General features: G+C 49.4%; 1 protein-coding gene across 1 annotated transcript in view; it reads left to right on the top strand.

Annotated features, from left to right (window-relative positions):
* The window catches only part of LOC122393819 (protein trapped in endoderm-1-like), a 61,979-nt gene that overhangs the window by 29,437 nt on the left and 20,275 nt on the right, over nt 1-12,267 (top strand). Inside the window, exons 3-4 of the mRNA XM_043390219.1 lie at nt 526-658; nt 2,403-2,516. Of these exons, the coding sequence (XP_043246154.1) occupies nt 526-658; nt 2,403-2,516 (247 nt within the window). The remainder of the gene's footprint in view (nt 1-525; nt 659-2,402; nt 2,517-12,267) is intronic.

The following is a 12,267-nucleotide window of genomic DNA, read 5'->3' as shown; positions in this document are numbered from 1 at the left end:
TGCCGTTTATTTATGACCTTTTACAAGTCATCGTGACACGCGAACGAGAAGAGTTGCTACTGTAGCTACTTTTATCGACTTTTAATGTCGCCATTCGTTGCTTTAAGAGTCTTAGCAGGCATTTGTGTTGTGTTGCGGTGCTTGACGCTTGTTTTGGTTATTAAAATCATTTGTTTGCTAGTTGATTTACATTTGTGGCTAGATATAAATCTCATTACCCATCAGTACTGCTGTTCGTGCATACCAATAGGAAATCGCCGGTCATGTTGCAGCTTTCGACTAGCTATCTCTTAGTCAAAGACACAGTGACTGGTCCGTTCCTTACACATGTAAATGAATGCAAATGCAAGATATATTGACTGACTCAAAAGCTTTTCGAAAGCTGCGACATCACTCTTCCTTCGAGATAAAACACTGGCCACCAATTATTCATGAGCTCCTGTACGGTGTACCTACTGCTGACACCAACCTCTGCCCGCGCCTTCCAACATCTCGTGCACCACTGACGTGACATCTCCTTCTCAGGCAACTTGATCACCATCATCGCGCTGTCTCGCTCCATCAAACTGCGGGTTCACGCCACCACTGCGTTCGTAGTGAGCCTGTGTCTCTCGGACCTGCTGTTCTGCTCCATAAACCTACCGCTCACAGCCTCCAGGTGAGTGGCCGGCCGGTAAGGGGTCAGCGCGAGGTCAGGGGTCAGCGCGCAGGGTCAGAGGGCACACGCGACGCCGCCGGCCTTCGATCAGCCACGCGCGGTGAGCTCGTGGGATGTGCGTTGATGCGTGTCGAAACGCAATCGATGCGTGATGACGTGTCACATTCCCGTTGTATGCGTTGGCAGAATATACTGATCTCCATTTGTCACACCCTGAGTGGACTTCATCGACGATTTTTGGTGAAGTTCCTTCGGATCTTCATCCTTTCGATTAAGTTTTTTATATTTAAAGTGGAGCAACATCTTCCTGAACTTTCGATCTCTACATTTTTGTCTTTCTTTCTTTCTTTCTTTCTTTCTTTCTTTCTTTCTTTCTTTCTTTCTTTCTTTCTTTCTTTCTTTCTTTCTTTCTTTCTTTCTTTCTTTCTTTCTTTCTTTCTTTCTTTCTTCTCTCGTTTTCCCCTACTCTCTCTCTCCCTCCCTCCCTCCCTCCCTCCCTCCCCCTCTCTCTCTCTCTCTCTCTCTCTCTCTCTCTCTCTCTCTCTCTCTCTCTCTCTCTCTCTTACTTTATGCAATTATTTTTGGCTCTGCCTTCCCCTATAGCCCGTCGCTATCTTCGACCATGCTTGCTCTCTTGCTGTTTATCATTCGCCCTCTCACTTCATGGTCCTGCTCCTCCGTTAAATATTCGCTGAACTGATCACTGAACGCCTGCAGCGAATTAGCGCGACTTCCCAGAACCTTGTCAGTCCCGTCGCCTGGCTAGACCCCATGCTGGTCAGATATTCCGACCGCAGTTCCGCCGATGATGCCGATGATGCGTTCAGATGCGTCACGTCCTGCGTCACGTCGGCGTCACGTCACCGGGGGAGGGCGGGGGGGTCGAAAAGGGGGCGGTGTCAGACCCAGATTGTATCGCTGTCTCACGCAAAATGCTTATATCGTGATATGCAATTTTAAATTGCATATGTAGTTTTTGCACATTCTCAAGCAAACTCTGGATAACCGCGGTAACCATACATAACCCGAATGGGGCGAAAATGTTTCCGTTTTCCGGTAAGTTGTGCGACATTTGTCAAAGTTTTTGCGGCCACGTTTTGGTTTTCTGCCCTAAGTATACATGCGGGGTGAAGTATGTTGACACCACAGCCGGTTTGCTTGTACGATGTTTACCTGTCTGCTTGACTCACAGCACTAGATATAGAGGTGGCGCTAAAAACTTGTTTGTGGCTTTGTAACGATGTTTTGTTCAGTCTCCCGATTTATTGCGCGCTCACTTGCACTCGGAGCCCAAAGCTGAGGAGGTATTGTTTAGCGAGTTTCAGGACACAGGACATCAACTTGCTCCTTCAGTCCTCCCTGCGCGGATCGCAAGCCAGATACCGCCGGCAGCGGCGTGCCGGATGTAGGGAGGTATTCCGAAGGGAGGGTCCCAAACAAGCGGCCGCCAACCCCACATCGCCGCGACCTCCAACGACCGCCAACCCCACATCGCCGCGACCTCCAGCGACCACCGCTTTATTCATTCTAGCGTGATGGCGTTAAACAATAAAATTAGAAAGACGCCACAAGATTGCCTTGCTGCGGCATGCATAAATTGCCCAAATACCTCGTGGCATGTGAGCGAGTCAGGTTACGTGACGTAAACCTCCATAGCTGCCACAACAACAAGATAAATTAACTGTACGTACATGAGGTAAATCTTCACGAGATTAAGACGTCTTTCCCCTCCCCCACCCCGCAGGTACATAACAGAGAGCTGGATGCTGGGGGAGACAGCGTGTCGCATCTTCCCCTTCTTCTTCTACGGAAATGTTGCGGCGTCGCTCTTCAACATGGTCGCCATCACGCTCAACCGGTGAGTGCCAAACGCAGCAGGGGTTAGCCTTGTCAAGTGTTTGGATCTTCTTAGGGCGGCTTCTGTGCGAGTGAGCGAGGCCAGCGAACCGGGCGGGCGCCGTTCCTTTATGGTCGGTCGCCTCCGTTGTGAGAGCTGCTTGCCGCCGCCCGCCGCCCGGCCGTGGTTGAATCGCGGTGGCGGAAAAACCGAACGGAACCTCCGTTTTTCGGCAAAATGCCGGTTTTCGGGTGGCGGCCCACTAGCTGCACATAACACCGGCGCCGCCCGGGCCACGTGACGCTGGGCCGGCGAAGGCGGGCCGCTCGCCAGCCCAGGGTCGGTCCGACGCGGCGGATGCGTGCGCGCGCTGCCGCCGCCGGCCGACCACATACAACTCGCGAGTGAGCTCACTTGGGGAGTCGTGGGCTAGCTGTGAGCGTCTTCCTATGCGACCGGATGTTGCGGAGGTAATGCATGCAATAAAATTACACCTCGCGTGGAGCGGGCGTTATAAATCCCTTGGCCCTCACGGCACATACTGGATGTCGGAGAAGGAGGCAGCATTTCTTGAAACTCGTCAGACGTCAGGGCAGATGTGTGTGAGAGTACGCTGGATATAAATGGTGACGCATAGAGATTGAGCTGATCTCATCGGAATTTCATGAATTATCGCATGTGTTTGACATTCGGAGGTCGATGCATTTACATATACAGCGGCGTATTCCGCAGCTACGGCTCTCAGTGACGGAATGAATAACGTCTACTTCTCAGATCACTGATCGGTGATCAGTTCACATCGTGTGAACGTGTGGTGTGATCTCGTGCTCTCTCGTCGGAATTTCGCTCACAAATCGGCTGTCAGGCGATCCGTGTAAGGTTCAGCCGTGGCGGCTGGCTAGCAGCCTTCGAGCGCCTCCAGGGTGAGCCACTGGCGGTCCCGCGTGCACGGTGCACGCCTGCTGTGCACTGTGCACGGACTGCACTGTGCACAGCTGACTGGCACGTCACATGACCCGGTCACGTGCACTCGCCATGAGCGGGGTGACGCCGAGTGACATGTGACGTATAAGGTTCGCTTTGCTCTTGTTTGAAGAACCCCATGGTGACACACCCCTTAGGCATCCTGGGTAGCCAATTTGATTCAGCCAATTTGAATGAATTTGAATCAGGGTGAACCAGCTGCGAGGGCTGAGCGCTGTATGGTATATCTTTGTGAATGTGAACCTTTGGCCTGCGTTAAGTTTAAACAAGCAACGCAGCTTGAGATTGGGTTGACATTTCCGTATCAAGACTCATACATTCCTGGCAAAGTTCAAATTTAGTCGCTAGCGTCGTTAAGAGCAATTGATTTAGCTCTTTTTTGTCGCCAGCCAGCTGGTTTACGACGTCTTTTCAAGCAAGAGAAACAATTTATGTTCATTCTTTTGATCCTCGTCAATTGGTGACTAAAACCATTATCTCCTCATGGCGGGGGACAAGAGGAGCGAATTACTTCCGTTTGGAGGGTGAAACACTTCTTGTTGATGAGAACGTCCTCTGTTGCGTTTAGTGCATTCGCTCGTATTACGATATTTCCTTATCTGATGGCAACCTAAAAATTTATTCAGAGACCCTCATCCCTCAACTTGAAAGTTTTCCCTCGCTCGAGGACATTCGTTACTTACTTAAGAACAAGCCTCGACTGAGCGGCAAGAACAAGCCTCGACTGAGCTGAGGTCGCCAACAATAGTTGATAATACCCTGGTCTCACCCAGGGACGTTTGTTTTCAGTTTATAGTATGATCTCACGTCAAAGTCTGATCCCAGTTGAGGACGTCTGCTCTCATTTGAGAACGTCTAGTTTGAGAAGTCTGGTTCCGGCTGAGGACGTCTGGTCCCAGTTGAGTACGTCTGGTTTGAGGACTGCCCCATGATCCCGGCGCCTGCAGTGTCTCTCCAGTCTCCAGCCAGTGTCCCTCTCCGTCTGTGTTAGTGTATACGGCGGTGTATATGTATGTATGCAGCTCGGCAAAGTTGTAAGGCTAAGTAGCCTGGTATGTCCACTGTAAACACTGCCCGGCGCCTGCTCTCAACAATACTTGATTGTTTATTGGTCAATCTCTCCAACAGTGATCCGAGTAGTTTGACAGTGATCAGTAATTTGATTGCGGGCAACGGTTTCATTTATTACTCCATGGTGCAAGAGGCGAGAACAGAGCTCTTGCAAAACCTGCGTAAGCTTATTGATTTTGGAAAGGGAAGGATAAGAGGAAGCGTTGCACAATACTCAAAGCATTTATGAAGTAGAACATTGCAACTTGGTTCTTGCGAAATAAGGTCGTTGATCCAGATTATATATGTACATAATGTAACTTGCATTGCTAACTATTATCCCGATGTAAATTCGGCATGCGTTTGCTGAATTGACTCATAGTCAAGCCATCAAGTGAGCAAAAAAGAAAAAAAATGAAATAAAATATGTAAGGCTTGTCAATCAGAGTCAAATGATGTTTTTTTTTATTGAAAGGTCCCGTTAAAGACATCTTTCAAACCCTAATATTTTCATAACCCAATCAATCTTCCTTGCATAACGCCTATCCCCTCATTGAACTCTGCGTAAGCGGACCTAACCCCTGGGGCCCTCGCTGACACCACCTGACCCCACCTGACCCCATCTAGCCCCTGTATTGGAGAACACAGCGGCCGGCGCCGTCTGGTACCTTTTACGTCATCGACACCAAAGTGGCCGGCTCTTGTGTCAGCTGGGGGGGGGAGAGGTCCCACACCGTCCACTGCCTCCCCCCTCCATTTACCAAGTGACTGGTCAGTTTTGACAGCCGGTGTGCGTGCCAGGTCAGCGACCCGGGCGGTGCGCTATGCATGAAAAAATCGCAAGGTCTTGACTCGATTGTGGTACGCCAAGTTGACTGATAATTATTGAAGCCTTCCAAATGAAAATGCCAGTTTCTGGCATTCAGCTGTATTTTGGCTTATTTTTTAGTTAAATAATTTTGTCATGCCCTTTCACTGGTACCTTATGTTTGCTTATAGTGATGTCAATTACGGAAAATCGGAATACCGATACCAAACCAAATACCAACCAAAAACCGTGGAGAAATACCGAAACCAAACCAACTTAGGAACATGAGGAAAATACCAACCTTCTACCGATTTCTTAGCCTTTTAAACATAAGCGAGGGTTCATGATACCAACAAAATACCAAACACATTAGGATTGCAATACCAAATACCGAGCTGGTATCGGTTTGGTATCGGTACACCAAAAAGTTGGTATCCGATTGACATCTATTTGCTTATATCTCTAGAAATAAGTGCAGGTGACTCCTTCAACCTCAAATATTGGCTAGCGTTACCTGACATGTTTGCTACGAAACATTGTGCTCTAGTTTCGCCATTAATTTCCTCTCCAGACACTAACGCCCCTCTTACTTATGGGGTGACGACATAAATGTTTCTTTGCAAACACCATCTTCTGTCTCCTTAACCTCTTTCTGTCCTGTTCTGCGCCCATCTGAGACTCTGGCAATAGTTCTGCGAGCATCTCTTAATTAATGTTAGCCCCGGCCTCACGCGCTCCTTTGAACGCCAGCCAAGTCCGCTGCGTCATTTCTGCGAACTGCGCACGGGCGTCGTTCTGTTGTCACGGCCCGGTGCCATGGCGTAGCTAGACATCAGTCGCCGCCGCATGCGGTACCTCCCCTTCTGGCAGAGGGCTCACAGCAGCACGCACATTCCTCTCCCTCCCCCAGACACATGTCGTCTTCTACATTTCCCTGGCCCGGCCGAGACTCGCAGCGTTCCTGGTTCTTGTAAGAGCGCCCGACCGACTTCACTCAGAGGTTCTCATCCCGGGACTCCTTATCACAACAGATCCCACTCTCTGCTGCTGCTTCACGGTGATCGTCTGCGCCTTCCGGTCTCCCCCAAGGCAACAGATGGTGACAGAGCCAAGCAAATGGCGGCAGCACCGACCGTTTGCCCGCTGGAGTGGAACGAAAACAATCCACACCAAAAACAGCCTCGGGCCGCGAAGAGAACAGTGACCGATTTAGCTCAACGTGACAGTCTCTCTCAACCGGGTGTTCAGCTCTGAGCCTGTGGCGCTCTGTAATGGTCTTGCGCCTTGTTTTTCATCGGGAAGGTTTTGTTTTTGTCGATCCATGCCACGTGCGTGACTGGGTCATTTGTTTCGGGATCGAGAGTGGATGCCGGCGCCTGTCGGAAGCTGTCAGGGAATGAGAAATGCATCGTGAAACTCACGGTTAAATTGGTATCTGACCTAACATGTATGGCTGGTCTGCGCTGCTTTTGGAATGATTGACCCTCCGTGCAAAATTTGCTCTGAGCTTCTGTCGCCAATCCTTCGTAACTCGTTGCTGGCTCCGCAATAAGCGGTCAATATGTTGCAACCAGTTGTCTCGGCTCGAACTAGTCATGTTGACCGAGCAGTGCTGTAAAGATCTCACCACTTCGTCGTTTCAGTGTTTCAATATCGTTGCGGGTGGCCCGACAATCTGACATGATCAAATGTCAGTAACTATGTCACCAAACACTTTCCAACACTGATATGTGAGCCAGAAATCGTCAACGCTATCTCTAATAATGGAGCAAAAACGCCAAACATGGGTACCACTGTATTCCTGTCTGATGGGTAAGGGAATGGATGGCACCAGCCCAGGGTACACTTTCCAATTCAAAGATATCTCAGACATTGGATACAAGCATTAATGGACGGGGGAACATGTATGTCCATTGTCCAGTAATACATTCACTGAAAATTGAGATTTCCTTGATTTTACTGACGATCCATACGTTTCAAGTGTTCCATTCGGCGCGAAACATGACTCCTGAAATGTCGTTTTGGCGTTTGAGACCGGTTTTCTGTATAGTAAGTTGGGTCTTGAGTGCATAGGTTTCAACTACTCGTCTATGTAGACGGGTGGCACTAATGTAATCGAATCCTCTCATTTGGATTACATGCGGTGGATACCCGGATACCTACACCGATGAGGTCATGCTGCTGCTCTAAGTGCACGTGACCTGGACATACGACCCCACACCAGTCGCTCCCTGCTGACCATGTCATCTGACTGACCAATCAGAGTCTCCCGTGACGTTGACGTCATCGGATGTAAGAGACCACTCGCTGGGTGTTCAGTTCTGACGACCACCGCCGAACTCACTCTGCAGCCTCCATGACTGGGCCTGTCAGCAATCAGCAGTGGTTCCCTGTGTTCATGCTGACTGCGCGCTCACATGTGTCAGACTTACTCGTGGCCAGTTGCCTTGGTTACCGCTGCCGCTGCCGCTGCCGCTGCCGTGCAAGGAACGACTGCCTTTCGTTCTTTGCACGGAGAAGGATATTAGTGTCGCTCTTCGTGCACGGGGTTGGGGATGGAGTGCAGGCAGCACAATGATGGATAGTTTGATTTTAAGAAGCATCCAAACAGTTTCGGTCAACAAGATGGCCTCAGTCCGCAGTAACGCCTAGAGCCGATCGGGAGGTGAGTTGGACGCGCCATACCTGCAATGTGCTTTCTGTTAGCGGAATACCTATCCACGAAGACGTTGGACGGGTCTCTAAGGAGTGGTTGCAGAGGCGCGCCCAGGCACCGGCCTGGGAAGGTCAGTCAATGCGCTGGATCCGGGGTCAGGCCAGGTCACCCTCCGCGTCCGCCTGCCCGCTGAAGGAGCGGTCTGACGAGGCACGCCCTGCCGTCGCCGCCCAGTCAGGAGCGCTGACCGGTCCTATCCGTGCAAGGTCATGGTTACAGTCTGATATCAGCTGGCTGAGAGCCATGCAGAGGCGGATATTTATCTTTCATTGAGCTGGATCTCAGTGGGTGTCTGATGGCAGTGTGGGAAGAGCATGAGCCGTCCAGCCTAGTACCACTGTCTTAGAGAGGGAGCTGTCCCTGTTTTCCCCTACCTACTTGTCTCCTGGGTGGCGAAACAGCTGTCCTGGTAGTTGGTGATTGACCTCTTGATAACTCGGAGATTCTTTGATAGGTTAAACTTTTGGACAAATGTTGAATTCATTTCCGCAGTGTGTAACTTGCGTTTTTTTTTACGTTTTGCTCGTGCTTCTTGATCACGATCCAATCTGCGTTTCTGCAAGTCATTTTCCTTACTCGGAGCCTTTCAAGAGACGTCATTTCAATGATAAAGTGTCGAACGTCAGTTCTTGTCTCGATAATCCCACAGATTGAGTTGCGTTTATGTCTTTCTCTTTATCATTGCAACGATGGCGTATGCTGCTGTCTTATTGTCCCGTTCATCAATGTTCGGTTGAGTTTCGGGCCCACATTACAATAACGGTTTTGTCGGTGTGTCATCGTTCTAATGTCCAAACTGTTCTTATGATTGTGCCCATAATGGAGTTTGATTTACCCTTCTACCAGTCTACCGGACAGCAATATCATCTATGAAAGAGTCGCATCGGTATTTATCTTAAACTACCACCAATGCTATCTGGAATGACGTTCAAGGTGCGTACTTAACAATCAATCAAGGAATCAGGTAGATGCAAACGGTCGTACTTAGCTGCTTTTCTTTTACTTGCAGTAGCTTGTTCCTTGTTAGCGCAACGGTTTATCCTCTTAAATGAATTTTAAACATCATTTCCTACATATGGTCATTAGTGTAGCTTTCACTTTGTCCGCAAAGGTGTTGATTTGTCGCGATCATGTTCTTTTAACTGTTAAACATCCAACATTAGCACGCCTGTAAAGAGCCGCCATTGTGTGTATGCGCCGGACTCGGCGGTATTTTGATAAAGTTTTTGATAAAGCAGAACTGGTTTTCGCACGCAACCCAGCCGGCTCAGCCACTAATTGGCCCGGAACGCTGCGGATTTTTCAGCAGTGAATGCAGGCCTCCGCTACTCCTGATTCTAGTTCCTAGTTCCTAGCTTTGGCAATGCTGGTCTGGCAGCGCACATTTAGCAGCATATGGTAAGGTCACGTGTTTGACCTCAGAAAACTTCTGAGTACCCTGAAAAGCCCCAATTTCAGTCGCACTCTGTTGGCAATCTGGAGCAATCTGGCAATATGGCAGTCAGTCTGTACTTGTAGGCAATCTGGAGAATATCGCTCCTCAAGCGCATTAGCGGCAGAGCTGATCTGAGTTGGTCAGAGTTGGAAGGTTTATGTTGTTTAAAGGGACAGTATCATCGAAAAAAAAAATCCATGTATGGAGCTGATTTTTTTTTTCACTAGCATTTCTTATTTTTCTGAATCAGAAAAACATAGTTTGAGGACCGAACTCGGTGAAAAATATTGCAACCACATTTCATTTTCATGATTCATTTTCATGAGCGAACCACCACTATACAAGCATGGCCGCCAGTTTGGAAGCATGCAAAATTACTACAGAACTGGCGCAGATAATACATTATTGACGCTACGCTTACGCGGTCGTTCTTCTGATTGAGTTGTTCTTAGGGAGAGGTAGCCTTAGGTATTGCCTATAAAAATATAACGTGACAATTGGAGGGAGTGACAATTGGACGTGACAATTGACAATGGGAGAAAATATCACGTGACAATCACGTGATAAACGTCATACATTGGAGGGAGATTGTGATTCAAGCTGGAGGAATTCCTTTGTTGAGCCGCTAGAATCCGAAGGAAACAGCGGAAATTGCCTACGACTATTTAATGAATTTAACGGTGATGAAAAAGTGCGAAAAACGTTTTGGCTTTATAAAATTTGATGAAATGACCAGGGTAAAAGTTTTACTACTGGCGGTCAATTCAAAACGGCGCAAACATTTAAACAGTGAAGATAGTGAAGCACGATTCAAAGTGTGGTACACCTTTCGTACTTTGAGCGGCGATAGCGGGATAACGGTGTGGAGCTTCGAGGATCGGTCTTCAGTTCCCGGACCAGAAAGGTGGGGCCTATGCAATGTCAAATTTCATCAAAATGGTGATACTGTCCCTTTAACATGGCCGGTGTTAGGTATATGCTAAGGTTATGCTGTGAAAAGAAGTCACATAGTGCCCCAGAAACGGCATTGTTTGATGTTTACTCTGGTGGCTGAAGATAACCTTTTTTGCGCGTGCGCCGGCCCAGAGAAATGACGCACGTTTGACGAAAAAAGTCTCCTGCGCACGGCTTTATCAACCGTGTATCCTATTCCCACGCTTCGATTGTGTCATTTACCTTGGCTTAGTTTGGTGTAACATTGGGCTTGCGGCTCCCTATCGCAGAATTGCTGAGCCTTAGTCGCAGATTTTCTGGCACCGTCTGCGTAATAATAGCAATCTGGCGAAGAGCTGATATGACTTTCAGATGATCGGTGGGACGGGTTCCCTACTGAATGGGACGATAAAGCGACGCACTGCGTCACTATGATGTCACTTATCTGGCGGCGCTCCTCCAAACAAACATGTTTGTCAGTCTGCGTGCGTTATGCGACCGCCCGCCGGCGCTGAAACTTATATATTCGCAGGGTTGTCATTGAACTTCGGTTTCAGTTCTGGCTGCCAGCACCCACTTGTTAGCTATTTTTGTGTAAGGCGTACGTCTATTTTGATGCTTAGCAAGTAGCAACAACAAGTAACAAAGGCAATACTTACAATGGGCTGGCTTATAGGTAACCAAAGCTCATCGTCCAATGATCATTGATTACAGCGCCGAGTGCCCGCAACGCTGGGTTACAGAAATCAGGAGCCACTGGCGAGTGGGCGTCGAACAGTAACACCAAATCCTAGTGAGGCACTGACTTTTCTCCAATCCAAATAGATTGGAGAAAAGTCAGTGTTCCTATAACCTGTACCAACGGAACAGTGTTCACTCCACTCCTCTAATGTATGTACGTATGCATGCATGCAAATAGTTGCTGCCACTGCACTGGCTAGTGTCCAGTTCACTAACATGTGCGCTGTATCCCTGACCGCAGTCCTGTAGCGTGTCTAGTGGGCGGGCCTGCATTTCCAGGCCGTGCCGCCCCGCCCGTCTGGTGCCACGTCTGCCCCGCCGGGAGCCGTATACGCTCCCAATGACACGGGTCGGCGCGGCTCCCCGGCACCCGGCTCCGGTGTCACCCCCCTCCGTCACCCCTCTCCCCGGACTACCGACAGACCCATCTGGCTACCAGTCGCCCCAACCCCCCGCCCCCGCCCCGCCGTGCTCTGGCACAGTCAGCCCATTCAAAGACTGACATTGGATCGTCGGGAGCGGCGGGGGAGGCCACCGCTCCGCTGCTGGTAGGCTCGTCATGACCCACGGCCACGACTGGTCCCCATCGACCCCTCGCGGCCCCCAACTGGCCATATAACGGACGGCCTTGTGGCACCCCTTATTTCCCCACCGCCTTCATCCCCATCATCTACGGTACTGGACGTTTTTTAGCGTCATCTGGCCAACGAGTAACCCAATACGGGGTTTTCCTCCCCTCGGCAATTTCTTCTCGTTCTCGTGTTTTATGAGAATAGCAGATGATCGAGGGGAATAATTGGTGTAATTTAATGCAAGTTATTGCGAGCCTGCGGCATAGAGCGGTAGCATTGACCGTGAAACGACATCTGCTAAAATGAATGGAGTTGAGCCTTAGAGTAAATCTCTCTTGACCAAAACCGATTTATCCGGCGGATTAACGTCACATCACCACAGAGTCCTGAGTGACTGACAGCCATCCGTCGTCATCATATGTCATCGACCACCGTCATCAATCAACGCACGGTTACCAACGTCAGGGAATGTCTCAGCTTGTAATTGGTGGAAATTGGTGACTCACATAAGCTAGCAAGCTTATGGAATGATA

Source organism: Amphibalanus amphitrite, unplaced genomic scaffold (assembly GCF_019059575.1).
Source record: "Amphibalanus amphitrite isolate SeventyFive unplaced genomic scaffold, NRLGWU_Aamphi_draft 000555F_arrow, whole genome shotgun sequence".
Taxonomy (NCBI): Eukaryota; Metazoa; Arthropoda; class Thecostraca; order Balanomorpha; family Balanidae; genus Amphibalanus; species Amphibalanus amphitrite.
Note: the sequence above shows the minus strand (reverse complement) of the source record. Positions and strands in the feature narration are given on the sequence as shown.